Source organism: Cygnus olor, chromosome 5 (assembly GCF_009769625.2).
Source record: "Cygnus olor isolate bCygOlo1 chromosome 5, bCygOlo1.pri.v2, whole genome shotgun sequence".
Classification (NCBI taxonomy): Eukaryota; Metazoa; Chordata; class Aves; order Anseriformes; family Anatidae; genus Cygnus; species Cygnus olor.
In genome coordinates, this window is record NC_049173.1 from 28,525,824 (window position 1) to 28,551,328 (window position 25,505).

The 25,505-nt window shown below is 52.0% G+C and overlaps 1 protein-coding gene across 2 annotated transcripts; it reads right to left on the reverse strand.

The window, feature by feature from the left end:
* Positions 1-9,577: 9,577 nt before the first annotated feature.
* Positions 9,578-25,257, reverse strand: IGF2 (insulin like growth factor 2). Of its 2 annotated transcripts, none has more exons than XM_040559165.1 (4): positions 24,700-25,257; positions 18,899-19,061; positions 12,624-12,790; positions 9,578-11,869 (listed from the first exon to the last, which is right to left on the reverse strand). In XM_040559165.1, exons 1-4 carry the CDS (start codon positions 24,799-24,801, stop codon positions 11,627-11,629), a joined length of 675 nt encoding a protein of 224 aa, XP_040415099.1. In that variant the 5' UTR covers positions 24,802-25,257; the 3' UTR covers positions 9,578-11,626. The 2 variants fall into 2 exon arrangements, with proteins under 2 accessions (XP_040415099.1, XP_040415098.1); XM_040559164.1 differs by lacking the exon at positions 24,700-25,257 and adding an exon at positions 23,617-23,837.
* Between the last annotated feature and the right edge of the window lie 248 nt (positions 25,258-25,505).

Here is a 25,505-nt window from a genome sequence, read left to right on the forward strand (position 1 = left end):
AAAACTCTAGTTGGCATCCTCTGAGTGAAATGAGCAGTATTGGGTTTTCATTTTGAACTGGGCACAGCAGTCCTATATCTGTAGCACTAAAGGGGGAGTGCTAATCTAGTGGTAAAAATGCAAAGGCTTCTTTTAACAGCACAGGGCTTCAAAGTTTGAGAAAGTTTGTGCAGAACTGTCCGAGATGCTTAGCAGCCTTCAGCAGGTCACAGACTTTTTTCCGCACGTTTTATCTCGAGTTACCCCGAGATAAGGATTCTGTCTTCACAGTCACCATGGAAATTCCCATCCATGTCCTTTGTGTGAGAGGGAAGCGTGTTATGGGTCTCTGAAGGAAAACAAAACATTTAAATGTGATGATTTTGCAATGTGCATGCATTCCCTACTGGAAGCACGGTTTTGTCCTTGGTTCTATTTGTCTGTTGTCACCCATGCTCTCTGCTGTAATAGCCACCAGCAGATAAGGTGTAGAGTTTGCGTCCTTCCTACCATGAGGCACACTGGATGAATACCACGAGCCAGAGTGTTCTCCTTCTGATAGCCAGGAATCAGTCAGGAGAGCTGATGAATTCTGGACAACCACAGCAATTAAAACACTTCAAGAACAACAAAAAAGAAGGTAATATTTCTCCAATGCCACAGAATCACCTCCAAGGGGTCCCAAAACCCCAAGTTTTGCATGCGCTCACTGCACTATGTGGAGCAAAACCAGCAGGGTTGCTTGTAGTGTTAAACTTGAAGCTAACGTGCACGACTTTGCAGGATCCAACTTTGCTGAAATGCAAGAGCAGTAGGCATCCTTCACTTAGCATAACTTGCCTTCCCAAAAGAAGACGGAACAGTAGTAAAATTTGGTGAAAATCAATTTTAATTGACATTTAGACTAGCCAAGCACAAAAGAAGGGAGAAAAAAAAGGAAACATATGTCATTTGAGGCTTCTTAGCTCCTGACAGTACACGTGCCCTCATTTTTAGATCAAACTAAATTAATCTATTAAGGTACAGGAAACCTAATTTCATATCTGACTCTTCTCAAGCAGACACTGGAATACTGAAAAAGGCAGCTAGGTCTTTATCACAATGTACAATTCAAGGGAAGTGAGAGGTATTATTCATGTGGGTGTGACGTGATGGCTGTGCTGATTCATTCTTGCACTCCAAAGCCCTCCCTGTACTTCCTAAACCTTGCAGCACTCAGGGCTGCCTTGACAAGGGTCCTTATTTGGTGAAGAGGGCTACATATTTTGGCCAACCTTTTTTCCTCCCTGCCACAAGTTATTGTTGTGGAAATGGCTCACAGAGGGCTATTTTATTTTTTTTTCTTAAAGATTAGGCTCCCTGCAGCTAAGAATAACTTCCACGGTTATGTGAGCAGTGACAAAAAGTAAAAAAAAGAGCATCAACAATGTGAATGTCAGCGGAGGCAAAAGTCCCACTCCACCCGTCGCGACAGCAGTCCACTTCTGGAGGTCTTTGGGTGGCGCTTGGCTCATTTTGCAGCTTCCTCAGTGGGACCCACTGTTGGTGTGACAAAAGGGATAGCAAAGCGAGGGTAAGCATCCTGCACCAAGTAATGCCTCTGGTACTGCAAACAGGCTGATAATCCAAGGTCACCAACCCCAGAGAGCTTTGAACATTGACAGAGCTAGGTGTTTTGAGATGGCTTGCTGTAAAGTACCCAAAATCTTCAACTGATGAATATTTCAGAAGGTAGCTCTTGGTGTAGCCATGCATGCTTTGCCCTCTAGCTGGAGGAGAGAACAGGATGAAGGAGCTCAGGATATACATCTTTCCTTCTTTTCCTTTCTGTTTTTTTTTTTTTTTTTTTTTTTCCAGACAAGGGTTTTTTCGTGTTGTGTTGTGGTTTTTTTTCTTCCTAACTTTCAGGGGTCACTGGCATCCTGATAGCTCTTGGTTTTCAGCAGTTTCTCAAAGCCAGAGTGAGAGACCCAGGACAGGAGACATCAAAGGACCAGCTGGAAAGATGCAAAGGGAAGGCTAACAAGGCTGCTCAGTTGTTATTCGGAGACTCATCTTTCAAATACTGTTTTCCAGGGAAGAGAAGGCTGAGAAAGGCTGAGAAAGACTCTAACTGTTATCGCTACAAATAAACCCTTTAAAACACATACCAAGTAGGATGAATAAAATCCCAAGTGCTTGTGTTTGCTGGGAAGCCAAAGCAGTTCATCTGAGCTACCTGCTGCCTCGGCAGCTTCAGGATTTTCTTGCACAGGTGGCAATAGGGATTCAGAAACCAAGTGGAAGTGGGCAAACCGATGACTAGAGCAGAATTATAACTTAATGCAAACATCTGGGTCTAGAGCATTTTCAGCATTGTCTGCTGGAGTGGAAACAAATGGGACAGCAAGGATGCAAGAGGGGTGGCAACGTCCGAAAGCAATCTTGTTGCCAAACACTTGGTAACATCAGACCCAAAGAGTGATGGACTACTGGGGAATGATGCATAAAGCAGGCTTTGCAAATCTTAAACTGTCCCGCAGATTTTTTCTGCCACCAGTCAGCATCTCAGTCAACTGTGACCTGAATAAGGGTGGACTCGGTGCCTGAGCTGCAGTGAATGTGGTGGGTGAGGATGCTTGAAGACGATGACCTTTTGGAGGTGGTCATGCAAGAACAGGATAAAGCCATCCCTCGTGAGTATGAAGGTACATAAGGACATAAAAACAGCCACGCTAGGTCAGACCAAAGGTCTATCCAACCTAACATCCGGCCTCCATCAGAGCCCACGAGTGGTAGGGAGAAGTAAGAACAAGGGCAAACATATACTTCCCCAGCCTCCAACTATTTTCAGCTCAGGAACTTCCTGAGCCAGATATGGCTTCTATGTATTTAGTAACTCTCAGTGGATTCCTTTTCCGTGAACTCTCCTTGAATCCATGTAAACTTCTATCCACAACACCCTTTGGTAAGAAGGTCCCCAGACCTGCTACCTGGTGCATGGAGAGCTATCTCCCTTTGTTGGTTTCTCAGGTAGCTGGCTTCAGGTAGCTCTGCCTGTTCTTGCACAGGACGAGACTGCAAAGGCTGCCACATCCCTGCTCCCACGCTGCTCACAGGCCTCTCATCCACCTCCCAGTCATTTCTTCTCCACCCTGAAGATACCTGCTTTACTTGGCATGGAAACCAAGCCGTAAGGTGGATCTTATGAAGGCCTTGCACTATTTTTATTCTCAGCCTTGCTTGCCCTCAGAATCCGAAGGGTCTGATTGCATCTCGTAGGCATGAATGAAAGCCTCCAGCTTGCTCAGAGCTGGAGTTCCAGCTCCAACGCTGCAGGCATCGAGCCTTGGCAGACCTATGGGGATATAAATAATAGCCTGCACTCAGAGCTCAGGGAGGAACAGTTCCTAACCATGCCGTACTCATGCACAAGCCATTCCTGGAAGCCTCTTCGCTTTCCCATCCTCCCTTACACCTCCCTAACTTTGCCAGTAACCCGTACTCCCTTCACTTCCAGAGGTCTTGTGAGGTTATTCATCTCTGCAACTTGCTCTTTGTAGGCTAACTCATGGAGTTTCTGGCAGCAAGCAGCAGCTTAGCCTTATTTCTCGTTGTGCTGACATGTAAATCCATTGCAAGTGCCCAGGGAAACCAGGAGCTGCCACCTGCCCTGGCCTTGCAGAGCACCTACCAAAAGCCTAGTGTGCTCACCATGCTGTGTCGGTGTCACTATGACCTCTGCACAGACCATCTAAAATAACCCCACGCATGCAACCAGGAATAGAAAGAAAGGAAGGATGCATTTTATGTAAATGTAGCCAGAAAGTCTGCAAGATAAATTGCTTGAAGTGGCTCAAAAGACGAAGAAACATGACTCACTTCCAGAAGGAATTATTTCTCTGGGCTGGGCCGAGATGAGCATTGTGTCTCAGGCAGGTTCGTGGTTGCTACTGCGACCGGTAACTTCTGCCTGCCACCTGGATGGACCGGAGGTCCAAGAAACTGTGCAATGGGCAAGCACATCAGGTGTGCTTTGCTAGCCCTGAGTGAGCTCTGCAAACAGACGATGCATCTAGTTATGTGCAGCATGGCTTCACACGTAGCTTTTGCAGCCAGCATGACTATGCTCTCAGCAGAAAGTAAATCTACGTTTGTCCAGGAGATCAGGAACCTCCCAAGTGGTTCAGAGCAGGAGCATATTTAATTAAACACTCTGCTTCCCATGAAGCCAGTGGGCAGCACTGCAGAGGATGGAGTGAAAGGGCTCAGCACAGGTCCTAGCAAGCTGCCAGCAGAAGTGTCCTCTGCCCTCAGGCCACCAGCCCTCAGCTCCTCGAAGCACGAGGATTTAGTGATGTTTATTGGCACTTCCCTGAAAACTCAGCTACACATACCCTTATTTATCATGCAGGCAGCATTCTTTTTCGAGTGTTTTTCTTTCCCTAGCTTCTTCTTGATGCAATGAGCAATTTCACTGAATTAATCTAAGGCTGTTGACGACATCAGGTTGCCCAGGACCATGTCCGGACCCCTGCTAGAAGCTGGTTGTGGCCCATTTCTGAGAGGTCAGAAGCTATCCCAGCTATCGTTCCTTGCAGGTTTCATTGCAGCACTCCTGAATTTCCACAGATGACAGGAATACAAGTTCACCTGGAAACCACCTTTCCCTTGTAAGCGAGTGCATTTCTGAGCAGGTTTGGTATTTCCCATCTCCAGCTACCACATTTTTTCCACTGACTCCACAAGCAGCGCCAAGAGCCTCAGCGAGCACCCAAACCCATCAGCACACCAGGAGGAAGCGCAGGAAGCCAGACACTGAAAACTTCCCCATCCCATTTTGCAGCCGAGGGGTCAGAGCTGCTTTCGCCCCATGTCGTGACGGCCAATTTACCGTCAGCCCCTCGCCGCCCGGACAGGAAGGCGCTCGCAGACCGGCTCCGGCCCCGGCGCCCCCGAGCCCTCCCGCGCCACTTCCCCATGGCCACCTCTTCCTCCGAAGACATGCCGCGGATGCCGGGGCTGGTGGCCGGGTGGCACAAAGCCTGCATTGTCCACGCTCGCCGCCCAGAGAGGCGATCTAATTGTCTTCCCCGGCTCGCAGCAACAATTTGCTGGCAGCAAGGCTTGTGTCATTATATAACTGGAGATAGCCTGACTTGTAAACAGATCCCCAGAACATGTCCGTCTTGCCTTATTTTGGATAAACAATAAGCTCCGGGCTGGCTGACACCTTGATGCCGTCTGCAAGGGCACGGAAAGCAGTGGCAGAGCTGAGCGAAGCCTTCGCAGGGGGCAGCTTGCCAGGGCATCGCCTCCTCCCCATGCACGGCTATAGGAAGTCAGGAGGGGAATTCCAGGAAACCCGGGGCTTTGACAACAGACCTGGAGATCTGCGGTGCTCCTTTAGCACATTTTGATTTCCATGCTCATATTTGTGTGCTTGCCTTTCCCTCTCCTCATTTCCCAACCCTAGTCTATGCTACTGGGAAAGGCAAAAGCCATCCTCCCCTACTTCCATCTGTGAGCATTTCTTCCAAGCCAGCAAGGGACCACCTGCTCGCAGAGGATGGTGTTCAGTCTGCCTCTTCCCCTCTTTTGGGGACAAACCCCACCGAGGAAACCAAAACCTGGGCCCTGCTGGCCAAGCTTCCACCTGCGCAAAGAGGGAGATGCCCAAAGGCATCTTCTCCTGATGCTCATTGGAGTTTTTGCTGCCTAGGCCTGAAACAGTGAATGAAGAAGGGGCATAAAAAGGAGAAATTAGTTCTTGGGCTGGCGTTTCAACCCTTCCTGACTTTCCTCTATAAAGATCAAACAGGTTGCGAGCAAAGGGCTGCTCGAACCTGGTCACAGCCTGCCTGGAGGCCAGTGCCTGCAGCGCTGCCCTCCCTGGGGAAGGACTAAAGCTGAATACCCCAGCACCAGAAGGGGGCTATTTACCTCCTTTAGGCCATCCTCTTACTGCACCTTTCCTGCTAAGTCGGCCTTTCCTGTTTTTCTTTTTTCTCCTTGCTTTTCCTGGGCCTCTGGAGCTGTAGGCACCGCATCCCTCCCCCAGAAAGAGGGTAGGAAAATACTGGGAGGCTACAGCTCTGTTATAACTTGGCAGCTGCTGGCCCTGCGCGTCCATCTTCCTCTGCTCCTCTCTCCCCCACTGTTAGATTCAATTTCATAAATAAATACCCTGCATATTGACGTCACTGTAGGCCTTAAGAAATAATACTCCTGCAGCTTTCTTTGCTAAGCATGGGGAATGGAGGGGAGAGGGAGGAGGAACAGAAGCAACAACATCTTGGAAGATGAAGTCTTAATATTCTCCTAATCGCCTCCCTCCCTTTGCAGCTCTGCCCCAGCTGTGAAGAAAACAAAGATTGCCATTATCAGTGTGCCCTTCTGGCTTGGGACAGGATAATCAAGTGTCAAAAATTCCTATTCCAGAAATATTTAGGGAGGGATGATGGGGAGATACTCTGGCCTAGAAGCTGGGGTGTACTCCCACAGGTGCCCATGCTCCTGTCATGGAGCTTAAGACAATTGTACCCAAAATGCACATACGGTTCACGGTTTTGGGGTCTGCTTAAGGAGCCGGGGATGTTTCCAGGCATGCCTCACTGTGAATCTGCTTCCCTCACTTCGTTACTGCAGGCTGAGTAGCTGCTTCATAGACCAAACCATGACAAGCCAAAAATATGGCCACTGAGTTCATGCCTTCTTCCCAGTTCTACCATCCCACCTTGTTCCTCCCCTGAAACAGGAAATAATTGACTCTCTTGTTGGTTTATGCTTCTAGAAAAATAAAAACTTTGATATTTCAGCTTACCGTCCATGAACACAAAGAAATCTATGAGCTTCTTCAACAGGGTCAATGAGCAGTGCACAAAGAAAGCAAAGCTGGGCTTGAGTTTGCTACCCAGAGGTCCTCACCACACCTCAGGAAACACAGGGCTCTGAAACCCAGGAGAGGTTTGCTGTTGGCAGATACAAGGCAGGGAAAGAGGCTCTCACAGGACTCCCTGCAAAGGCTGACCTGATCTTAATGAGCAAGTGCATTCCTCGGGGTGAGCACAGCTGGGAGCACAGAAACAAGGCAAGAGGGAGAAAAAGATACCAGGTGCCAGGAGCTTATTGTAACTGATTTTCTTTATTGATAATGCATTACAAATGGGAAGTACAATAGGTGCAGAAACCGGGCAGCCTGAGCCTTGCCTATTGCTGAGTGCAGACAAGTGAAATAATCCGTGATGCATCAACACCTTGCCCAGGCTTCCCCACAGCCATGTAAAACATCAGTGGACAATAACATACAAGAAAATTATTTCAAACAAACAAACAAACGCAGTTCTTTCCTTCATTTAGTGCAGCTAGGTACATCACCAAAAACAAACAAGCAAACAAACGATGAGCTTTTGAGAGCCAAAGAGTGAAATGAATGAAATTTTTAGGGGATATGGAGGTGGAGGAAGCAGCTTGGAGGCTGAGCCTGTCCCGATGGCACTAGCACTACTCATTGAATGCTAGGAAAACAGCTCAGCTGCTTCTGGATTGAAATAATAACAATAAACAGTACGTGTTGGTTGGTGTTTTGTGTGTGTGTGTGTTTGTTTTTTTCTCCCTGTATCTACTCATATCCAGATAAAGCCAAGACAGTGATTTATGCACCTTGCAAAGGCTGTGGCCACCTCGATACAGCAAGCTGCACACTCCCTCTTTCCCCATATCTCACCATGTATCCCACTGGAAAAATGCCCTGTGAAGTGTTGCCTCCTGCAGAGCTACCTGCTAACCCTGAGACCAAGGGGGTGACTTTCCCAGTCCTCCCTGGGGCACTCAACATTTCAGACTTTTCTGCTGGTGTTTTCCTTTGCCCCCTCGTCTTCTCGTGTGCCAGCAGAGCAGGAGGTTGCTGGACCACCTGGGATGGACGTGGAGGTTTGCTGGGTGTCCGGACCTACACCAAGCTGTTCCTCCCCAGGGATTTCCAAGCTGTGCCTGAGATTTATCTGCTGACCCACAATAGCAGTAGGAGGAACTTGAGCTGAAGTGAAGGTCCCATCTCACCCAGTCTCACCCACCCAAGGGTCCTTGCTGGCCAGGATCAGGCTCAGAGCTCCCTGTGGCTGCTTGGATCTCTCCTTGCAAGCCAGTCAGCTCCTCACCAAGCCAAAGAAGGCACATTTTGAACAACTTCCTGGTTATCCAACAAATGGCCCCCAAATCACCACTCTGCTCTGGCCCCATGGCAGGATGAGGTGGAGAGGAGAGGTAAAAATGAGCCACTTTCTCCTGTGCAGGGGCATGAAGTGCTCATGCTCCTCTTGCCAGCATCCCTGGCCTGGCTACCTAAACCCCACCATGGTTCTGCATTTTTGTCCCACCGATGCAACAATCCCACTGCAAATGGGGGGATGCAGAAGGTGTCAAGCATGTCAACACCCCAGGAAGGAAGAGAACTCAGCACACCCATGCAAGCACCAAAGTCCATAATTTATTTTATTTTGCCCAACAGAGAGGACTTTTAGTGCTTTGCCCAGAACTGAGGCCACTTCCAGCAGCATCAATGTGGTGCTTGGAAACGGTATTAGCATCCTTACAGTGCTCCCAGCTGCTTTGCTTTGCTCCCTGGAAGAAGCAGGCAAGAGATGTCACTGAGGTTTAACCTCTTTTTAAAACCGTCTCTAAATGCCCAAAGCAAGCAGCCAGCCCCGTATCTGTGCGAAAACCCTCTCGACTAACCATAAAAAAAAAATACAAAAGCTTTCTGAGAAAAAAATCTGCTGTTTGGCTTACTGTAAACTTAAAAAAATACTGGTTTAATATATGCATTTTCAAGTGCCTAAATCTTTGACTCTGTTTTCAAGGTGGTAAAGCTTTTCCAACCCAGGTTGTCTGGGGTGGGGGGAGCTTGGATCCAGCCAGGTCCCACAACAGGACCGGGATTTTGGCTGTGCCTGTGGGACTGCACAGACGGCATGACATCTGGCCAAATTTGAGGATTTGGGGGATGCCTTGGCACTACTTTGCCCAGCCATCGCTCTACATCAGTGGGAATTACTACCAAGTAGAATATCACAGCATTTTACCTCCCGTTTGCACTGGTGCGTGATGGTTTTAAGTGATGAAAAGCAGCTGAGCGGGACAGCTAAAAATTGAGAGGCGATATCTGCCTCGAGAAAGCAGAGAAAACAGGAAATCTGAATCTAGAAACGTCTTGTGATGAAGGTCCCTTGTCGCTTGGTGTGGCCTTCTCCACACCCAACTCCAACCCCAAGAGCAAAAATAAACCAAAATAAAGGAAAAAGTCAGGCTCCGTATTCTGGATGGATATTTATTTGCTTAACAGATTTTCTTTTTTTTTTTTTTTTTTCATTTTTCTTTTTTTTGGTACAAAGCATCCAGGAAAGCTTTTACTTCTCTTTTTAAAAAATAAAAACTAGGTTTCTTTTAAAAAAAGACACATGAAAAGGAAAAAAAAAAAGTCAATTATTTGCAATTGCTCTTTTTTTATTCTGCCTTCCCCACCCCACCCGCTTCCCTTCCCTCCCCCCCCCCCCCCCCCCCTTTGATTTGGACCAATTTTCATTCTTTTCCATATATATTTAATAAAATAAATAAAGGATTTTCTTTGTCGTGTATTGCAGTGCCATTTTTTTAAACAAAGGCTTCATGGCTCAACATTGCAAGGTAATAACAAACAAAAGGATTATACATTAAAATCCTCCCCCTCTCGAGACTCCCCCTAGCCCTCCCCTCAAAACCACGAGATAGAATACAATTCAAGTAGTCTTTTTTTTTATGTTTTAAATGTATGGATATATAAGACAAAGCAAGTACAGAACTGGTTAACAGAGTGTCCCCATTTTATTAGCAAGTGAGAGTATATCACAGGGAGATGTAATTGATTCCCCCCTCTTTACGGTTCCTAGACAGATAATATATATTTTAAAAACCAACCTATTTTACAGCCCTCTGCCCACCTCTCCAACCCATCTGCTCGTCAAGTCCTGAGCCTCAAAGCCAGAGAGTTGCCTCTCCTCCCTCCCGTCAACCCATCCCAGCCACCCGGCGGGTGGAGGCCACCGTGCTGACGGAGGCCACTGTGCCGGGGGGGAGGCTGCCCCATGTTGGGGGGGTCCCCATCAGTCCCGGCTGCCATCCTCCACGGCCCCAGCTCGTTGGGGCAAGGGGAGGAGGGCAAGGGGGTTCTGCGAGAAGGACGTGAAGGGCAAGAGGAGGAAAAGGAGATGGTGGGGCTGGCGCTTCGGCAGGGCCTCGGCTCGCGCAAGCAAGCTGCCAGGGTCAGGAGGATGGAGGAGCCGAGCTCCACGCAGAAGCAGGGCCTGGAGTTGTAACCTGGCAATACCTTCACCATTCAAAGCAGTTTGTCTCTAGAACAGTTCCCTTTTAGACTAAATCGTTGTGTTGTGTTTTGTTTTGTTTTGTTTTTTCTACAAAAAAAAGTAAAGGATGCGTGTAGATGTATTTCTGTGTGTGCGTGCATCTGTGTACATGAGTGACAGCCAACTAGCTCATATGGTCATGACCAAGCTATATTTCAGAAGAGAAAAGAAACACATTTATCACACTTTTCCTAAAACGAAAAGCTAAAATTTCAAGTTCAGTATTCGCTATCTTGTCCTTCCCTCCCCACCCTCCCTTTCTATTTCTGGGTTTTTTCCCTTCCAACTTACTTTAGCACCATAACACATTTTAAACATTACAATCCCTCTTCAGATACTACACAAAATGTCCCATAAAAATAGTGCTTTTTTTGCCAAAAAAGTTATATAATATATTATATATATAAATCAACTAAATCCGTGGCAAATGTGCAATGCAGACGCCTCCTCCATTTAAAGTGAGCATCAGCTCACTTTTTTCTTTTTTTTTTTTCTTTCTCCCCTTTCCTTTTTCTTCTCTCTCTCTTTCTCTCTCTCTCTCTCTCTCTCCTCTTCCTCTCTTTCTCCCGTCAGCGATGATTTCAAAAAGGTGCAAGTCGATTTGGAATCTTGTAATTAAGCACACACAAAAAATGCAGATGGGTCTCCTCGGAACTTCGTCTCAGTTACGTTTTCTTTTTAAAGGTGCAAAAGAAAGTTATAAAAATTAAGAAAAGTTACCAACAAAAACAAAATAAAAGGAAAAAAAAAAGTGGGGTGGGAATGAGGCAAAAAAGTTACATCCCTCAACATTTCTCCCCATTTGTTTCTGTTTTTCACTTTATTGTCAAGAAAGACACGGAATGGACTCCTCTTCTCGAGAAAAAAAAAAAAAAAAGTTAACTTCATATCCTTTTTCCCTCTTGCTCTTTCTTTTGTCTTCTGGTGTTGGCACCGGGGATGTCACGCAGCGCCCGGCAGCAAAAAAAAGTTCAAGTGCCCAACTGTCCCTTTGCAAGTACAAGGCTTGAAAAATACTGGGTGCGTGGGGGAAACGAGACAGGCCTGGGAAACGAAACAACCCTCCCCCCCACCCCGAAAGGAGGACGCCGCGCGCCGCCGCCGCCGCCATCCCCTCCTTGCTTGTGTCAGTTGTTTGGTTGGGGCCGGAGCGGCGTGATGGCGCCCCACCGCCCCGCTCCTCGGCTCGGGGACGGAGGGGCTCGGGGGGGGCCGGGTCTCGCCAGTCTCTCCCCGGGAGATCACAAATGGAGCCGGCCGGTCATGGTTCATTCCTGGGGGCCGGTGGCTTCGGGGGATGCTCGCGGCGCCGGGGGCCGCTGGCTGGGCAAGGAGATGAGGGGGCGATGCAGCGCCCTGGCTTCCTCGGCTGCTTGCAGCCCCTCGGCCTGCCACCGGTACCGGCGAGCACGTAGGATGCCGGGCACCTCCCGCTGCAGCCGCTGGGAGCTCTTCTTCTGCCACACGTCGTACTTGGAGTACTTGGCATGCGAGGGCTTCTGGAGGCTCTCCTGGAGAGGGGAAGAGCAACGTCAGCGTCAGCGTGAGGAACATGGCTGGCTGACCCTGCCCATGAGCTCTGTCTGCCCCACCCCACATTACTGGTTTTATGGGGCCCGCAGCACAAGAAGGACTCGGGCCTGGTAGACTGGGTCTGGAGGACGGCCGTGAGAATGATCAGGGGCTGGAGAACCTCTCCTGTGAGGAAAGACTGAGAGCATTGGGGGCTCTTCAGCCTGGAGAGGGCTCCAGGGGCTCCTTGCCCTGTCAATATATAATGCCTGTCAATATATAATGCAGCTGGAGAAAGACTTTAGCAGGGCCTGTGGGGAGAGGAGAAGGGGCAATGGTTTCAGACCAGAAAAGATTGGATATAAGGAAGAATTTCTTCACAACGAGGGTGGTGAGGCACTGGCACAGGTTGCCCAGAGAAGCTGTGGATGCCCCATCCTTGGAGGTGTTCAAAGTTGGGTTGCATGGGGCTTTGGGCAATGTGATCTAGTGAAAGATGTCCCTGCCCATGGCCGGGGGGTTGGACTAGATGCTCCTCGGGGTTCCCATCCAACACAAACCAATCTGTGATTAAAAGTTTGTTTTCTGCAAGTTATTTGACTCCCCCGTGGCCATAAACTCTTGAAGGCTCTGCATGCTGCCTTGTCTGCAGAAGCAGCAGATCTTAGAGCCAATTCTCCTCTCCCCTCCAAGGCCTTCCTATCTTTTCCTCTCCTTGTTTCGGAGAGACGCCAAACCCGGGGCCATCCCTACCTTGTTGAGTGCTGGGAGGCCCATGAGGGAGGTGGCGGAGAGGTCACGCTCAGACTTGACGGACTTGGCGCAGTAGGTTTCCAGCAGAGCCAGGTCGCAGCTCCGAAAGCAGCACTCCTCCACAATGCCGCGGTTGATCCTCCTGTTATTTCGTCCCACTGGCCTACCTGCAAGGGCAGAGGCCTCGGTGTTAGCCATCAATACAGACCAGACCTTGTCACCCTCTAGCCTCTGCCTTGAAGGCATCCCTCCAGCTGTGACCAGACTGGTGACCCCCACCAGCACGTCCACCAGCTCCATCACCCCCCACTCGCTGCACGCACACTTCCAAACCAGCAGCATTTCCCCTAAAACACTCAACTCCTTCAACACATGCCTACAAAACGCCTGAGCTTCACATGAAGCCTTCCCCAGACAAGTGCTCTCAATGCTGACGGGGCTCCCCGCGTGCACACGATGCTAATTAAGGGCACTTTCTATTGCTGTAATTTATTCCCTTCCTATTGCTCCTTAGCGAGCCCGGCACGGACGGCAGTCCGGATGCAGACGCCGCACCGATTACCACGAACGTCTGTGATGTTGATCCTGGCAAGCGCGTTTTATTAGAAAGAAGCAGTGCAGCGCTGCGGCTGCCAGCCTCCCTCTGCCGTGTTGACGCTCAGGCAGGTGAAGCGAACCAACGCGGCTAAATTTTACCAGATGGGACAGCTCAGAGACAGCTGCAGAAAGAATACAGGCTCGCAACGGCACGCCAAGAATAGCTATTAAACTTAATCTTTTAATAACGGTTCCTCTCCCGTTTCTCCCTGCAGAAGGATGTGAAAGCCAGTGTCCAGCGCGGCAACAACCAAGCGCATCTTGCGCCAGTGTTTAATCACAGCCAAACCACTCCGGGGGGAAGGCTCACACCAGTTTTGCTTTGTGCCTCCCCCTCTTGAAATAGAAGAGAGGAGCAAATTTGGATTTCAGATGCAAAACAAATTTGCTCGGGAACTGCAATTTCCTAAATGTATAGTGGCCCCAAACTAGAGGGTTTTCTCTGTGCTTTCATGTACAGAGTGGTGAGGTGAAGGGCTCAGGTAGAGGGGAGCACAGCCTACTCAGAGGCAGAGCAGCACATGTGAGGTTTGCAGATGGGATCCAGCCAGGGAGACACTGCTTTGGCCCCGTGCATGACCCATGGTCCCCCCACACACGCTCCAGATGAAGCAGGCACTCAAATATTTGTCCTGTTTAGATCTTATGGGTCCGGCTGATTTCCCTAAGGGGTACCCCACCTGGGTGCCCACCCAAAGTGCCCCGGGACAACATGCAAAGCCCAGCAGCTTTCTGCATGTGCATTGCAGCCCCACACATTGCAGTGCAGCCCCCCACGTTGCAATGAAGCCATGCACATCCAACGCAGCCCCGCGTGTGCAAAGCAACCCCAAATACACAATGCAGGCACGGATTTGCAGTGCAGCACTGCGTGCACAACGCTGGCATGCAAAATGCCGTGACCCAACCTCAACACACACCCTGCAATAGCAAAGCCCCTGGCAGCACAGCACCTGCTAGCTGTCAAACTCGCCCCGTTTGCAGTGAGCCCTCTGCTCAACGCTGGAGCATCACCACCGTGCTCTGAGGTCGTGAGAGCAAGCGCGGCATCGGGTGCACCACGATGGGACGGCTGACTCATAACATGCAGCCCACCTTTGGGAGGCAGCTCAAATGCTTCATTTTCCATATTCTTCCTCCTTGCATCACCCCCCTCCTATTTTTTTTTCTTTTTCTCTGGGAAAGATTCAGAGATGACCCTTAGCCAGCTATATGGGAAGGTGAGAAGGATAGCTCAGTCTCAGCCAAGGCTCAGTGAAGGGAGCACTGCTGGGAGTTTGTTTTTCTGTCTTTAAAATGCTCGTGGCCACAAGTATGCTGGATTGGGCCCTCCTCGTATAGGCATGTGGATGAATTGGTTGCCTGCTGCCATATAAGTGACCTCAGTGCAGGCAATCCAGGTGGTGATGCCCAGTGGAGAAGGGGGACACATGCATATATTCTTTGTACGTATATGCAATATATATATGCAATATATATTTAAGCACATATACATATGGACCAGAGCATCTAAACCCATGCAAACAGCCCACCATAAAGGGTACTTTTTGGGAGAGCCAGCCCTCAGCTATCCATGCCCCTTGCTTTGCCCACCTTATGGACACATCCCCAGCCCTCAAGCACTGCCCTTTGTGTGTTGCATGAAGTCCCTACGTGCTGTTCCCCTTGCTTGCCGCCAGCATCGTGGCGAGGGGCTGGGGGGGCAGATCTCCCATTACATAATTGTCCATGCCCACAGCACCAAATGCCAACCCCATCCTCTAGGGGAGTGCTGCTGCAGGGAAAACAACAAGAACAACAAAAGCTGGCAAACAACAAGCTGGGATTTAGCCCCAGAAAGCACCTGGAGATTAACAACCAGGGGAAAAGATGCCAGGAAATTTCTAGTTTACAGCGATATGGCCGCTGACCTGGATTAGGAAAAGGGGTTTGTTCCGTACTGCGATTTACGCATGGACTAAAGGTTGATTTTCCTGGCGTTCGCCCATCAGTGGCATCTCGCTTTAATGTCACCACCAAAGCCAGGGACATGGCAAAGCAGGAGGTGAAGCGCTTCTCCTCCCACACTCCCCTTCCACTTCCCATTTCGGCAATTGTCACCTTCTCCCAAGGAAACGTACTTCCGGCCTTCTCAGGGGACTCGGAAAACGGCTATTCTCCCTTTTTCCCCAACCCATGCTCCACCAAAAGCCTCTGCCAGCTGGTGCTGGGCGGCATCGCGCTATCCCGACAGCGATTGCCAGGCATCCCGACAGGGATTGCTGAGCATCCTAACGGCGTTCCCAGGACAGCCTGGGGGTGGTAGCTGCATACCTGCAGCTCAGAGGTGGTGGCACCCGGGGTGGGGACAGGAGGCTCCCTTCCCCGGCATCACTGCACCAAGGCGCCTCCACACCCTCAGCTCCCCTCTCCTCCGGTCCATCAGGCGGCAAGCCGAGTGGAAGGGGACTTTGGGTGCAAACAGTACCCGCGCCCCTGACGCAGGAATGTTGGGAGCAACAAGGGGGCCTTTGTGCAGCTCCGGCCCCGTCCCAGTGCCCCCAGCCTGGCCCTCCCCCGGCCCCGGCACTGCGCTTTCCCCCCTGCTTTTTCCTAGTATTATTCGCAGGAGCAGCGGCGCACAAGAATGTGCCCCGTCAGCACAAGCGGCCGCAAAGAGCTAAATTCTTATCAGCTGTTGGAAAGGAGGAAACAGGAGCTGTTGTTTACAGAGAAGTCGGACACCTCTCCCCCCGCAGCCCCTTCTCCCCTCCCCGCCGGCGGTGCATGACAGCAAATTCACCACCGGGGCTTCCTCTTGACCTTTTCCTTTTTTTCTCTCTTTTTTTTTATTTTTTTTCCCTCCTTGAGGCCATGCTGTGGGACAGCATCACCTTGCCGACACCTGCGTGCCAGCCCCAAAAGCCTTCAGTCATGGAAGGGGATCGCAGCAGAAAGAGGAGAGCAAGGCAGCGACCGCAGCTGCAGGCTCCAGTCCCGTTGGAGCTGCTCCTTTGCAGCCCCAGCTCTTGGCGGCATCACTGCCGCAGGTCTCAGGTGCACCAGGGACATGCCAAGTGCTTGCCATGGGACCGGTGGCACTCGTCCCCAAGGATGTGCCATGCAAAGTGTTGTCCCTTTCACAAACAGATCAGGTAAAGCAATGTATCTCCAGATGGTTGCTACATCCCTCAAAAAAAGGAGTGGAAATGGTAAAAGCCTGGTAGTGGGATGCCAAATAAAGCCAATGAAGTACCCGAGTTAGGGGATTTGGGAGGCAGCTTCAACATCCTCAGTCCCAAGCATCTGCCATCACGGTACCTCCAGGGGCACCTCTCTGTGCCAATGGACAGACGGACATCATGGTCCTTGGGGTGCACCCTCCTGGGTCCAGGCTGCCTATGTCCCCACCATGGGACACCAGGGGTGTGAAACACCGCTTATGTGCTGGAGCTGGATGCAAACTGCTGCAGCTCAGAGCAGGGAAGGCATGCCTTAGCTAAAATCACCACCGCAGCAGAAAAACTCTGGTGGATTTTCATGCCATTTCCTTTTTTTTTTCCCAAGACTACCAGGCGGCTGTTCGAAGCAAGCCCTTTCCAGCACGTGGGGTCACCCATATCTGTAGGATGAGGCCATCAAAGCCATCTACCTCCCATATGAACCATGCTGTTAGCACAGGTTGCTCGTCAGGCTGCACTTCTGACACCAACAGCAGGCCAAGAAGTGCTCAGGACAATCCCATACCCAGTTTCAGGACGTGAACCACGATCATGCAACATAAGCATGCCCCATAGAGCCTACGCAGGGGCAATAGTGTTAGCCATGAGGATCTAGAAGTGAAGACTAATGTAGGCAGAAGAATTAATCTCTTTACTGGATCAACTGATGGAGTTAGAGGGAAGAAAGAGGTGAACTGGGGATGCCCATGCCCTCGTCAAGTAGAGCTGGTACCCAAATACGTGTTCAGTGCTGACTGGCCAAAGGCTGAAGAGGTTAAAATATGGGACTGGTGGGGCTTCCTTCATCCCTCGGCACCTGAGCTCTCCAGAAATATTCAACTAGAAGGGAGGGGACAGGTGAAAAATAAAAATAAAAAAGAGTGAGAATCCTCTTGCAAGCACCAGACTGGCCACTTGGCATGAAGCTACTTGTCTGCCTTCAAAAGTGTTTTTATTTGGACTGGGAGGCCGGGTTATTCGAGGTGAAAGGAGGTCAATTTATCTGTAAAACAAAAGCCCCATTCCATTTCATCCCCAGAGAGGGGGAGGAGGGAATAGAGACACGGGGAGGGAGACGGATGCTCCTCTATATAGAGAGGGAGAGGAAGAGGCGTGAGAGCACGAGAGGAACTTGCCACAGATGGGAGGGAGAAACCTGTGTCCCTTGCCCCAGCTGAGCTCTGGTGTGCGCTCAGTGGTTTTAGAAAATGTGGAGGGCGAGATGAGAGGAAGGGCAGTTATGGTGCAGACCCCCCAGCTGGGCTCACAGAGAAAGGAACGGTGTCCCCAAAAGCATCGCCACCTGCCCAAAAGCATCTTGTAGGGGACCTGGCTAGTGGAAAAGCCACCTGCAGTGCCACCACCCTTGGGACATCACACGGGCTGAGCCCTGGTGGCAGCTGGACCTGGCAGCCCCCTGCCCAGCCTCTGGATGGGGCAGACCTCAGCCGGGCTCAGCCCAGCCTGGTTGGGCACTGGCACCCAGGATCTTCTCCTGACCATGCAGCACCCCTTTCACTGCAAAGGCCAGACTGGGAGGAGAGGGAGGGTGGCTCTCAGTACCACTGTTCCAAAAAACAACTCGCCACATTACTCAAGAGTGACCTTGCACATCGCTTTAATTCATTTTCCGCCAACCAGAGCAGAGGCAAGCCTGCCAAGCACATGGTACCCCGTGCAGCTGCTGCGTGCATCCTTTCCCTGCTGCTTGCCTTCACATCACTCCTGTAGTTTGTTACAGGGTTCAGTCCCCAGCAGGCTGCAGGACATGGGGTCTTCACTCTCAGGGCCGCTATAATGCCATCGTCACGCTGAAGGCACCCTCCCCTGCTCATGTACTGCCGAGCATCCATCGCTGCTGCCTTACTCCCCCTCCTCCCCGCCCACCAGCTGAGCTCTTGTGCAGCCCATGTGGACGGTCCAGACCCCCAAAACACCACAAGGGAAAGTGTGCTCCAGGCAACTGTCCTCAAGGTCACTGCACTCTGCAGATGACAGCAACACCACGGTTTTTGGCACTAGCTGTGCTGGAAAAGGGTGCACCATCACTGTCATCAGTAGGTAGTCAGGAGGCCACCAGGAGTATTTGGGGAGCAACCAGAAGCTGTGGATACAGCCTGCCTGGGTTTTAAAAGAATCCAGAGCCCAAGCTCAGCAGAAACCTTCATTATTTTGATGACTTGCTCCCATTACCAGTGAACCAACCACCTATCGCCGCTCCCCAGCGATATCTGACTTCAGCACCCCGTTTCCCCACGGGACCAAGTCCCCCAAAACAGTGCTCAGCATCACCTGAGCTTGTCGCTTGTCTCAATCCTCTCCTCACCATGCACAATGCCATTACGAAAAGCAGCAGGGTGGAGAACCTGTCCTTTCCATCTCACCCCACCTCCCCCAGCACATTCTGCACCTGGCGTGGATGTCCCAGCACCGCACGGCGCGGGCACCGAGCATCCCGCATAAGCACGTGAAACTTACTGAAGTAGAAGCCCCTGTCCCCGCAGACAAACTGCAGCGTGTCCACCAGCTCCCCGCCACAGAGGGTCTCCGCTGTGCCGTACGCCGCGGCCGAATCCAACGCGTAGGCCAGGAAGGCCAGCAGCAGCAGCAGCAGCCGCCGGGCCGCGCACATCCTCTGCACCTGGGGATGGAGGCACAGTGTTAGAGTGGCGCCAGAGACCCCCCCTCTGCCACCACCACCGCCACCCTCATTATTTATTTTTCTTCCCTTATAAATGGGAAATCATTCAAGTGATTGTCAGGAGGTGGCTTGTTTTCGCTTTCGATGAAAGCTTCCCGTGCCCTACCTGAATGCACACTTCCCCAAAGCCAGAGCGAATGAACTTTCCGCTTTTGAGGAAAGCTGGCTTCTGCCAGGGAGTAGTGGCCTTTGCCCCTAGGCATCCAAAAGGCACTGCTCAGGCAATCAGGGGGCTGATTGCACAATCCGTGTTTGCCTGGGAGGGACAGGACCAGAAAGACATCCCTCGGGAGCACAGCGGTCCCTGGGGAGATGCGGCTGGGGACCATGGGGGTGTCAACACAGGGATGCTGTTGCCCCACTGGGTGATGCAACATCCCTGTGTCATCCCTCAGCGACGAGCATCGCTGCATGGCTACAAGCAATGGTGGTGGCCAAGAGCTCAGCTCAAAATGAAGGGGGGAATTGTGTCAAAACAGCAGCCCCCGCAGGCAAGTGCTAAATCTCCAGCAGAGCAGCCCTTCTCCGCGCTAACACTCAGCCGAGGTGCTGGGTTTCACCTCCAGCTTTCATCACCATAGCATCTGAGCAACTCGAGAATAATATCAGTTAATGAATATTACCTCACCCCCGCGGGATGCTCGGAGATGGAGCCGAAGCCTGGGATAGATTAAATGACTCGCCCAAGGTCACAGGGGAAGTCTGCAGCGCAGCCAGGAAATTAGCCCAGGTCCCCGGGGGCCCCACTATGGTCCTGCCAGCAACAAAGCCACCCTTATCACCAATTTCTATGGGCACGGCGCACCAGTAGTGCTGGAAAGCTGCCGTGCTCATGAGCTGTGAGCTCTTCCGAGCAGCAGGTATCATCACCACAGCATCACCTGTGTTGCTTGAGGCATGGCAGCATCATGCTATAGATGCACTATATGGTGCTGGGAAGATCTGATATGGTCTGCAGGGTTAAAAAAAAAACAACAACTTCTCCTTTGCAAAGCACTGGCTACTGCAAAAGCCGAGCTGCAGGTGCAAGCCTTGCCTGCCTCCAGGTGCAAGCTCTTTTAGGGTGTCCAAGCCCAAAATACTGAGTGGGAAACCCTCCTGAAGCCATGTGGGCCAAAGCCATGAGGATGAGGATGGTCCAAATGCTGTCACCACTCTGAAGACACCCAGCACAACCCTGTAAGCTCTTCCCTCCCAATTCAACCATCGGGTACCCAACACTCTGCATGTGGCTTCAGTCACCATGGCTTAATCCCTGCCCAGCATCGCACGTTGAAACCCTCGGAGCCTTCATTTGTACTGCAGAGCCTCCCTTGTGCAACAGGTAACAGGAACGATGTGGTGACAGTGTTTTCCTAAAGGACTAGGGGAGATGCTATGCCCACCAGAGTTTCACCCTTGTAAAACAGGGCTGAATTGGTCATACTGACTGCCACCCCCAGGCATGTGCATGGGGAGAGGTCAAACATCTCAGGGTGCGGTTTGAACCAGGGCAGAAAACAAGGAAAAATTAGAAAATAATCTCCTGTGCAGATGCAAGGCTCTTTCTCCTTCCCTTCTCCACACCAGTACGTGTGGGACCAGAAAACTGCCCTGGGTGGGTGGAGATGCTCCCTCACCATGGGGCTGCTACGTGAAGGATGCTCCGTGCACTCAGGGAACCCCGAGCACCTCTCCACAGCCCGGTGACAGCCAGATCACTGGTGGTGGCATGCCAACGGAGAAAGTCCCCTTGGACCAGCACCAGCGTGATGGGAGCGAGCCCGAAGGCAGGTCTGCAGCGGAGCGGAGCCGCCCTCCCGCGCAAGGCTGCCTGGAGGATTTTTTAAGGATTTGCTGCATGATCAGCTGGAGAGGCAATTTCTGTCCAGCTGCTGGGGATTCGGAGGCCAAGAGGCCACAATGTGCTAAAAAGGCCCGGTTGCCAAATCTCAGAGGAAGGCTCAGGCATCCCTTGCATCCAGGCTTGCGCAGAGCCAACCAAACCACGGTGCCTCTCTTGGGCAACATCTCCCAAAAAACGGATACTGAACCTCCTGTCTGACCTAATTCCTCCTTCAGTCTGGCCTTCATTACAATTTAATATGAACAGAACAACGTAGGAGGGAATTGACAGATGGCCCAGTCTGCAAAATTTGGATTTGGACAGAACAAAATAAATAAATAAATTACAAATCTTGCAGTTTGTGGAGCAGTGCAGCGTCTAAAAGGGCAAGAAAGTTGTCAGCCTAAACGAGTGCTGTGGGCTGGGGGGGTGGGGGGTGGAAATCCACATTTTTGCAGCCCAGCCTCCATCACCCCGCCAAAAAAGCAGGCAGATTGGTGTATTGCTGCTGCAGGAGATGCCCAGTGCTCGTGCGGTGAGCAGCACCCACTCCCAGAGAGAGCATCCTCATCCCAGCACTGGGGCTGGAGCCAAGGCATCCCTTGCATCCCAAAATCCGTGCACCCATGTGCATGGGGAGCACACAGACATTGCCAACAACTGCGAGACGGAGCGTATTGCTGTGTTATTCCTCCTGAGAGCGGAGAGGGATGCACAGACAGCCCTTGGCAGGCGCCTTTGGCAGCCAAAATCCCCCCCTGGGTGGAGGAGCTGGGGGGAGGCGCCCAGTGGTACCCGATGGAGAGCAGCCGTCGCGTGCCGTACCTCTGTCGGGGGCACCCCACATCACTCCTGCCACCCTGGCCACGTGTTCCCTCCCCAAATCCTTATCCCTGGAGGCTCCTGGCTGCAGAAGAGCCTCCACTTTTTTTTAAAGGAGAAAGGATGCGACCTCGGAGCCTCGTCTTGGAGGAAGCAGGCTTCAAACTGCAAAACTTTTGACCATCGAGGTGAATAAAATCCACCCAGGACCAGGGGTTTCATTGCTCAGCTCTGATCTCTGGGCTTGACAGCAATAAAAAAAAACCTCCCGATTCTTGGCACCTGGCTCGCATGACACTTATATGGCTGAGGTTGGCAGCGCCGCTTCTATTTTTAGCCCTTGCTTTTTTGTCTTCGCCGCTCGTCCCCATCAGCAGCCCCGTGCCGAGGGTCACCTTTCCTCCCGTCCTGCACCCCGCAGCGCTGCAGCAAGGGCTCCCGGAGCTGCGGAAAAACCAAGCTCAGAAAGGTGAATGGGGTATTCAGTCCCATTTACTCACCCCACCGGGGAGTATTGCACAAATTTTGGTAGGCGGCCCAGAAACAGTTGATTTACGGCAGAAAAAAAAAAAAAAAAAAAAAGGGAAATGCAATCTTGCTTAACTCTTCTAAAGACAGCTGGCAGGACCCAGGGAAGGGATTTAAGTCCGATTTAGTAGCCTCACTTAACTCCTTTCTTTATTGTTCCTCTCGCCTTTCTCCCTCCACGGCCGAAACCTGGAGCGTAGCAGGGAAAGTTAACAGCAAGTTAAGCTGTTAAATCAGAAATTGTGGTGACTGGAGTTTACTGACAAGTGATATTCCCACAACACATTCAGCTTGCTTTATGCCTTGGCAGAGCTGTGTTAACCCTGCCGGTGCCAGGCTGTGGCTCCAGCACAGATTCCCTCCCCCCATGCCCCCCTGACTCCCTCCTTTTGCATCTCTTCGCCCCCTTGGACACAGCAGCCTCGAAAAGCGAAGCCAGCCCGAAAACGGAGCCGAGAGGTCAGTCCCAGGACACGAGCGGGAGAGGGTGGGCCACTTCCAGTGCTCGTATGCAATTCTGGAAGCGCACTAGCTCCTCCGTCCCTCTAAAAATAAGACCTCACCTGCTGTGTTTGCTTTATTTAAAAAAAGAAAAGACGTACAGAAGTGCTTTGCTCTGCGAGGCAAGTAGGGCTTGCTCCAAAGCCTATAGGAATCAATGGCAAGACACGCACCGACACCTCTGGGTTGCTTGGTCAAAGCAGCAGCCTTGCAGGCAGGCTGCAAAAAGGATCACCTGTCAGGAGCAGCGCCGGGACACACACGCAGACGCATTTTGGCTCTCCGGTTTCATGCGGCGGTGGGAGGGGACCTGCGGTGTCAAATCTTTTATCCCTTAATGAATTTTCACAGGAGCTGGGATAGCCCCTTTGAAAGGCTGAGTGAACTCGTGTGGGTGTTGACAACGTGGAGCAAGATTTACAGCTCTGACCCGCTCACCCCCACCGAAATTGTCAAGTTGGGTCCAAAACAGTTCAGCGGAGCTCAAATCAGGAGTGTCAGTCAGTTTTATTCCTCCAGATGTCCTTAGCACAAAGTCACCCCTACAGAACTCACAACCCAGGCTCCTCAACTCCACTGTAAATCAAGCCAGGAGGAGGAGAAATAAACCCAACACGCTGAACCCTGCTAAGCGAAAGAAGCCACACACACACACACACACACACAACCTGACAACAAATAAAAACAAAGAAAACTGAGCTATCCCAAGCACACCCTGGCATTGGGAAGAGAACTGCAGGCTTCACGTAGGAAGCCTGAACCTGAGGGTTAAAGCAGAGCTTTTCCCGAGGTGTCTTGCTTGAAACATCCCCCACCAACCTGATTTTCACGTGGGGTGGCCCCGTGGTGCCGGCGCGAGCCCCGGCAGGCCAGAAGCGCTGCCGAGGCACCGCTGGCTGGAGGCAAGGCAGCCACATCTGCTGGTACAGTTACGCTAAGTCTGAGTTTCCTCATGTGCCCCAATTCCCCACTGCTCAACAGAGTGCTAAAACCCTTCCAAGTTGCTCTCTTAAAATAATTACTGTAGGGAAAAGCAATTGGGAAGGAAGCAAAAAAAAATCACACAAAGTCGAAGGCTCGGTGCCAACCATTAACTCTCACTCCATTTTGGCTTCACTCTCTTGTTTTTCCCTCTCTGTATTTTTATCCCTCCGGGACCCAACACGCCGCGGTGTTCTTTCGGATGAGAGCCCAGCAGCTCCACACTGCTCCCCGCCGGGTCCCCGCTCCCAAAGCCCGGGCGCGGAGCGCAGCGCGCCGGGCAGCCAGGGGCCGCCGTGACCTCGCATAGCCCCGGCCCCGCCGCCGGGGCCAGCCCGGCCCACGCACGATCGCGGCTGCCCGCACACGCGCCGTGCTGCCCCCGGCCCCCCCAGCCCACCCGGGACTGCCCCACGCCCCCTCCACGCCTCTCTCCCCCCGCCCCCCGCCCTCTCCGCATCCTCTCCGCGCACGCCCCGCGCAAGGGGCGCGCAGGAGCCTCGCAGGGGGATGCGGGCAGCGCTGCGCGCCCCCCACCCACGCAAAAATAATAATAATAATAATAATAATAGTATTTTTTTAAGCAAATAAAAAATAAATAATTATTTAAAAAAAAAAAAAGGCGGAAAAACGCCCATCGCCAAAAGGCGCGCGGGTACCCTGGGGGTGCCCGGGGGGTCCCCGCACCGCACCGCACCCCCCGCAGCGCACAGCCCGCAAGTTGGCCGCGGGCAGCCCGGGCTGGGCCGGCTCTCGGGGTCCCTCTAGTGACACGCGTGGGGAGGGCGGGCAGCGGAGCCGGCACGGCTCGGCTCGGCGCGGCACAAGCATCCCGCGGCACAAGCATCGCGCGGCGTGGCACGGCTGGGCGCGGCGTGGCACAGCTCGGCACGGCTCGGAGCGGCTCGGAGCGGCGCTTACCTTGGCGCTGCCGCTGCTACTCTCAACTTCTGGCGGCGGCGGGCCGGGGAGGAAGGCAGGCTGCCGGCAGCGCTCATCCGTGTGTGCCCCGGCGCTTGCCATGCTGCTGTCCGGCCCTGGCAGCGATCGCGGCTTTGGCTCGCCTTCCCCGCGCCCTGGCTTGCTCTCCTCGCTTTGCCTTTTTGGTATGTCAAGTCCCTGCTTGAATTTGTCTGGAGGATGTTATTTTGTTACGATTAGGTATTTTGTTATTCTAGAGAGCAAGCGAGCGCTTTCCTTCCTTCTCCTATTTTTTCCTTTTTTTTCTTTTCTTTTTTTTTTCCTTTTCTTTTTCCTTTTTTTCTTTTGTTATTTTTTCTCCTTGTTCCCCCTTTTTTTTTGCCTTTTTTTTTCCTCCTCGTCTTTCTCTCCTCCTGCTTTGGCTGCCCCTTGGGTGGCTCTCACTTTTTGTTGTGGTGGTGTTTACTGACTGCGTCCCCCTGGCCGGGGCGGAGGGGCCGGCTGCCTGGCTGCCCGCTGCTCCCGGCTGGCTGCCCCACGAGCGAGGAGACAGGCAAAGCGCTCCGGCTGCCCCCCTTTTATACCCCCCCAATGGGCATGCTCTGACTTCCCCAGCGAACACCAGCCCGGCCACGCAGCCAATAATGTTGCAGAGCGATCCCTCCCTCTTTCTCCCTCCCTTCTTCGTAACCCTGCGAAGTCCAGCTCGGGGAGCGACGGGAAGTTCCAGCCGCAGGCTTTCCCCGCCCGGGAGGGGTCTTTACCCCACCCCGGCCGGCCCCCGGCCTGGGGGTGTCCGGGGGCTG

Bases quoted from the DNA above. Each gene is read 5' to 3' on its own strand.
- IGF2 (XM_040559164.1), bottom strand. From the start codon at position 23,751: ATGAGGAAACTCAGACTTAGCGTAACTGTACCAGCAGATGTGGCTGCC. The intron at 19,062-23,616 runs GTTGGTGGGGGA...CTCCATCCCCAG, and splicing joins CCACCCCACGTGAAAATCAG to GTGCAGAGGATGTGCGCGGC. The intron at 11,870-12,623 runs GTAGGGATGGCC...TCCCCTCTCCAG, and splicing joins GCCTCCCAGCACTCAACAAG to GAGAGCCTCCAGAAGCCCTC.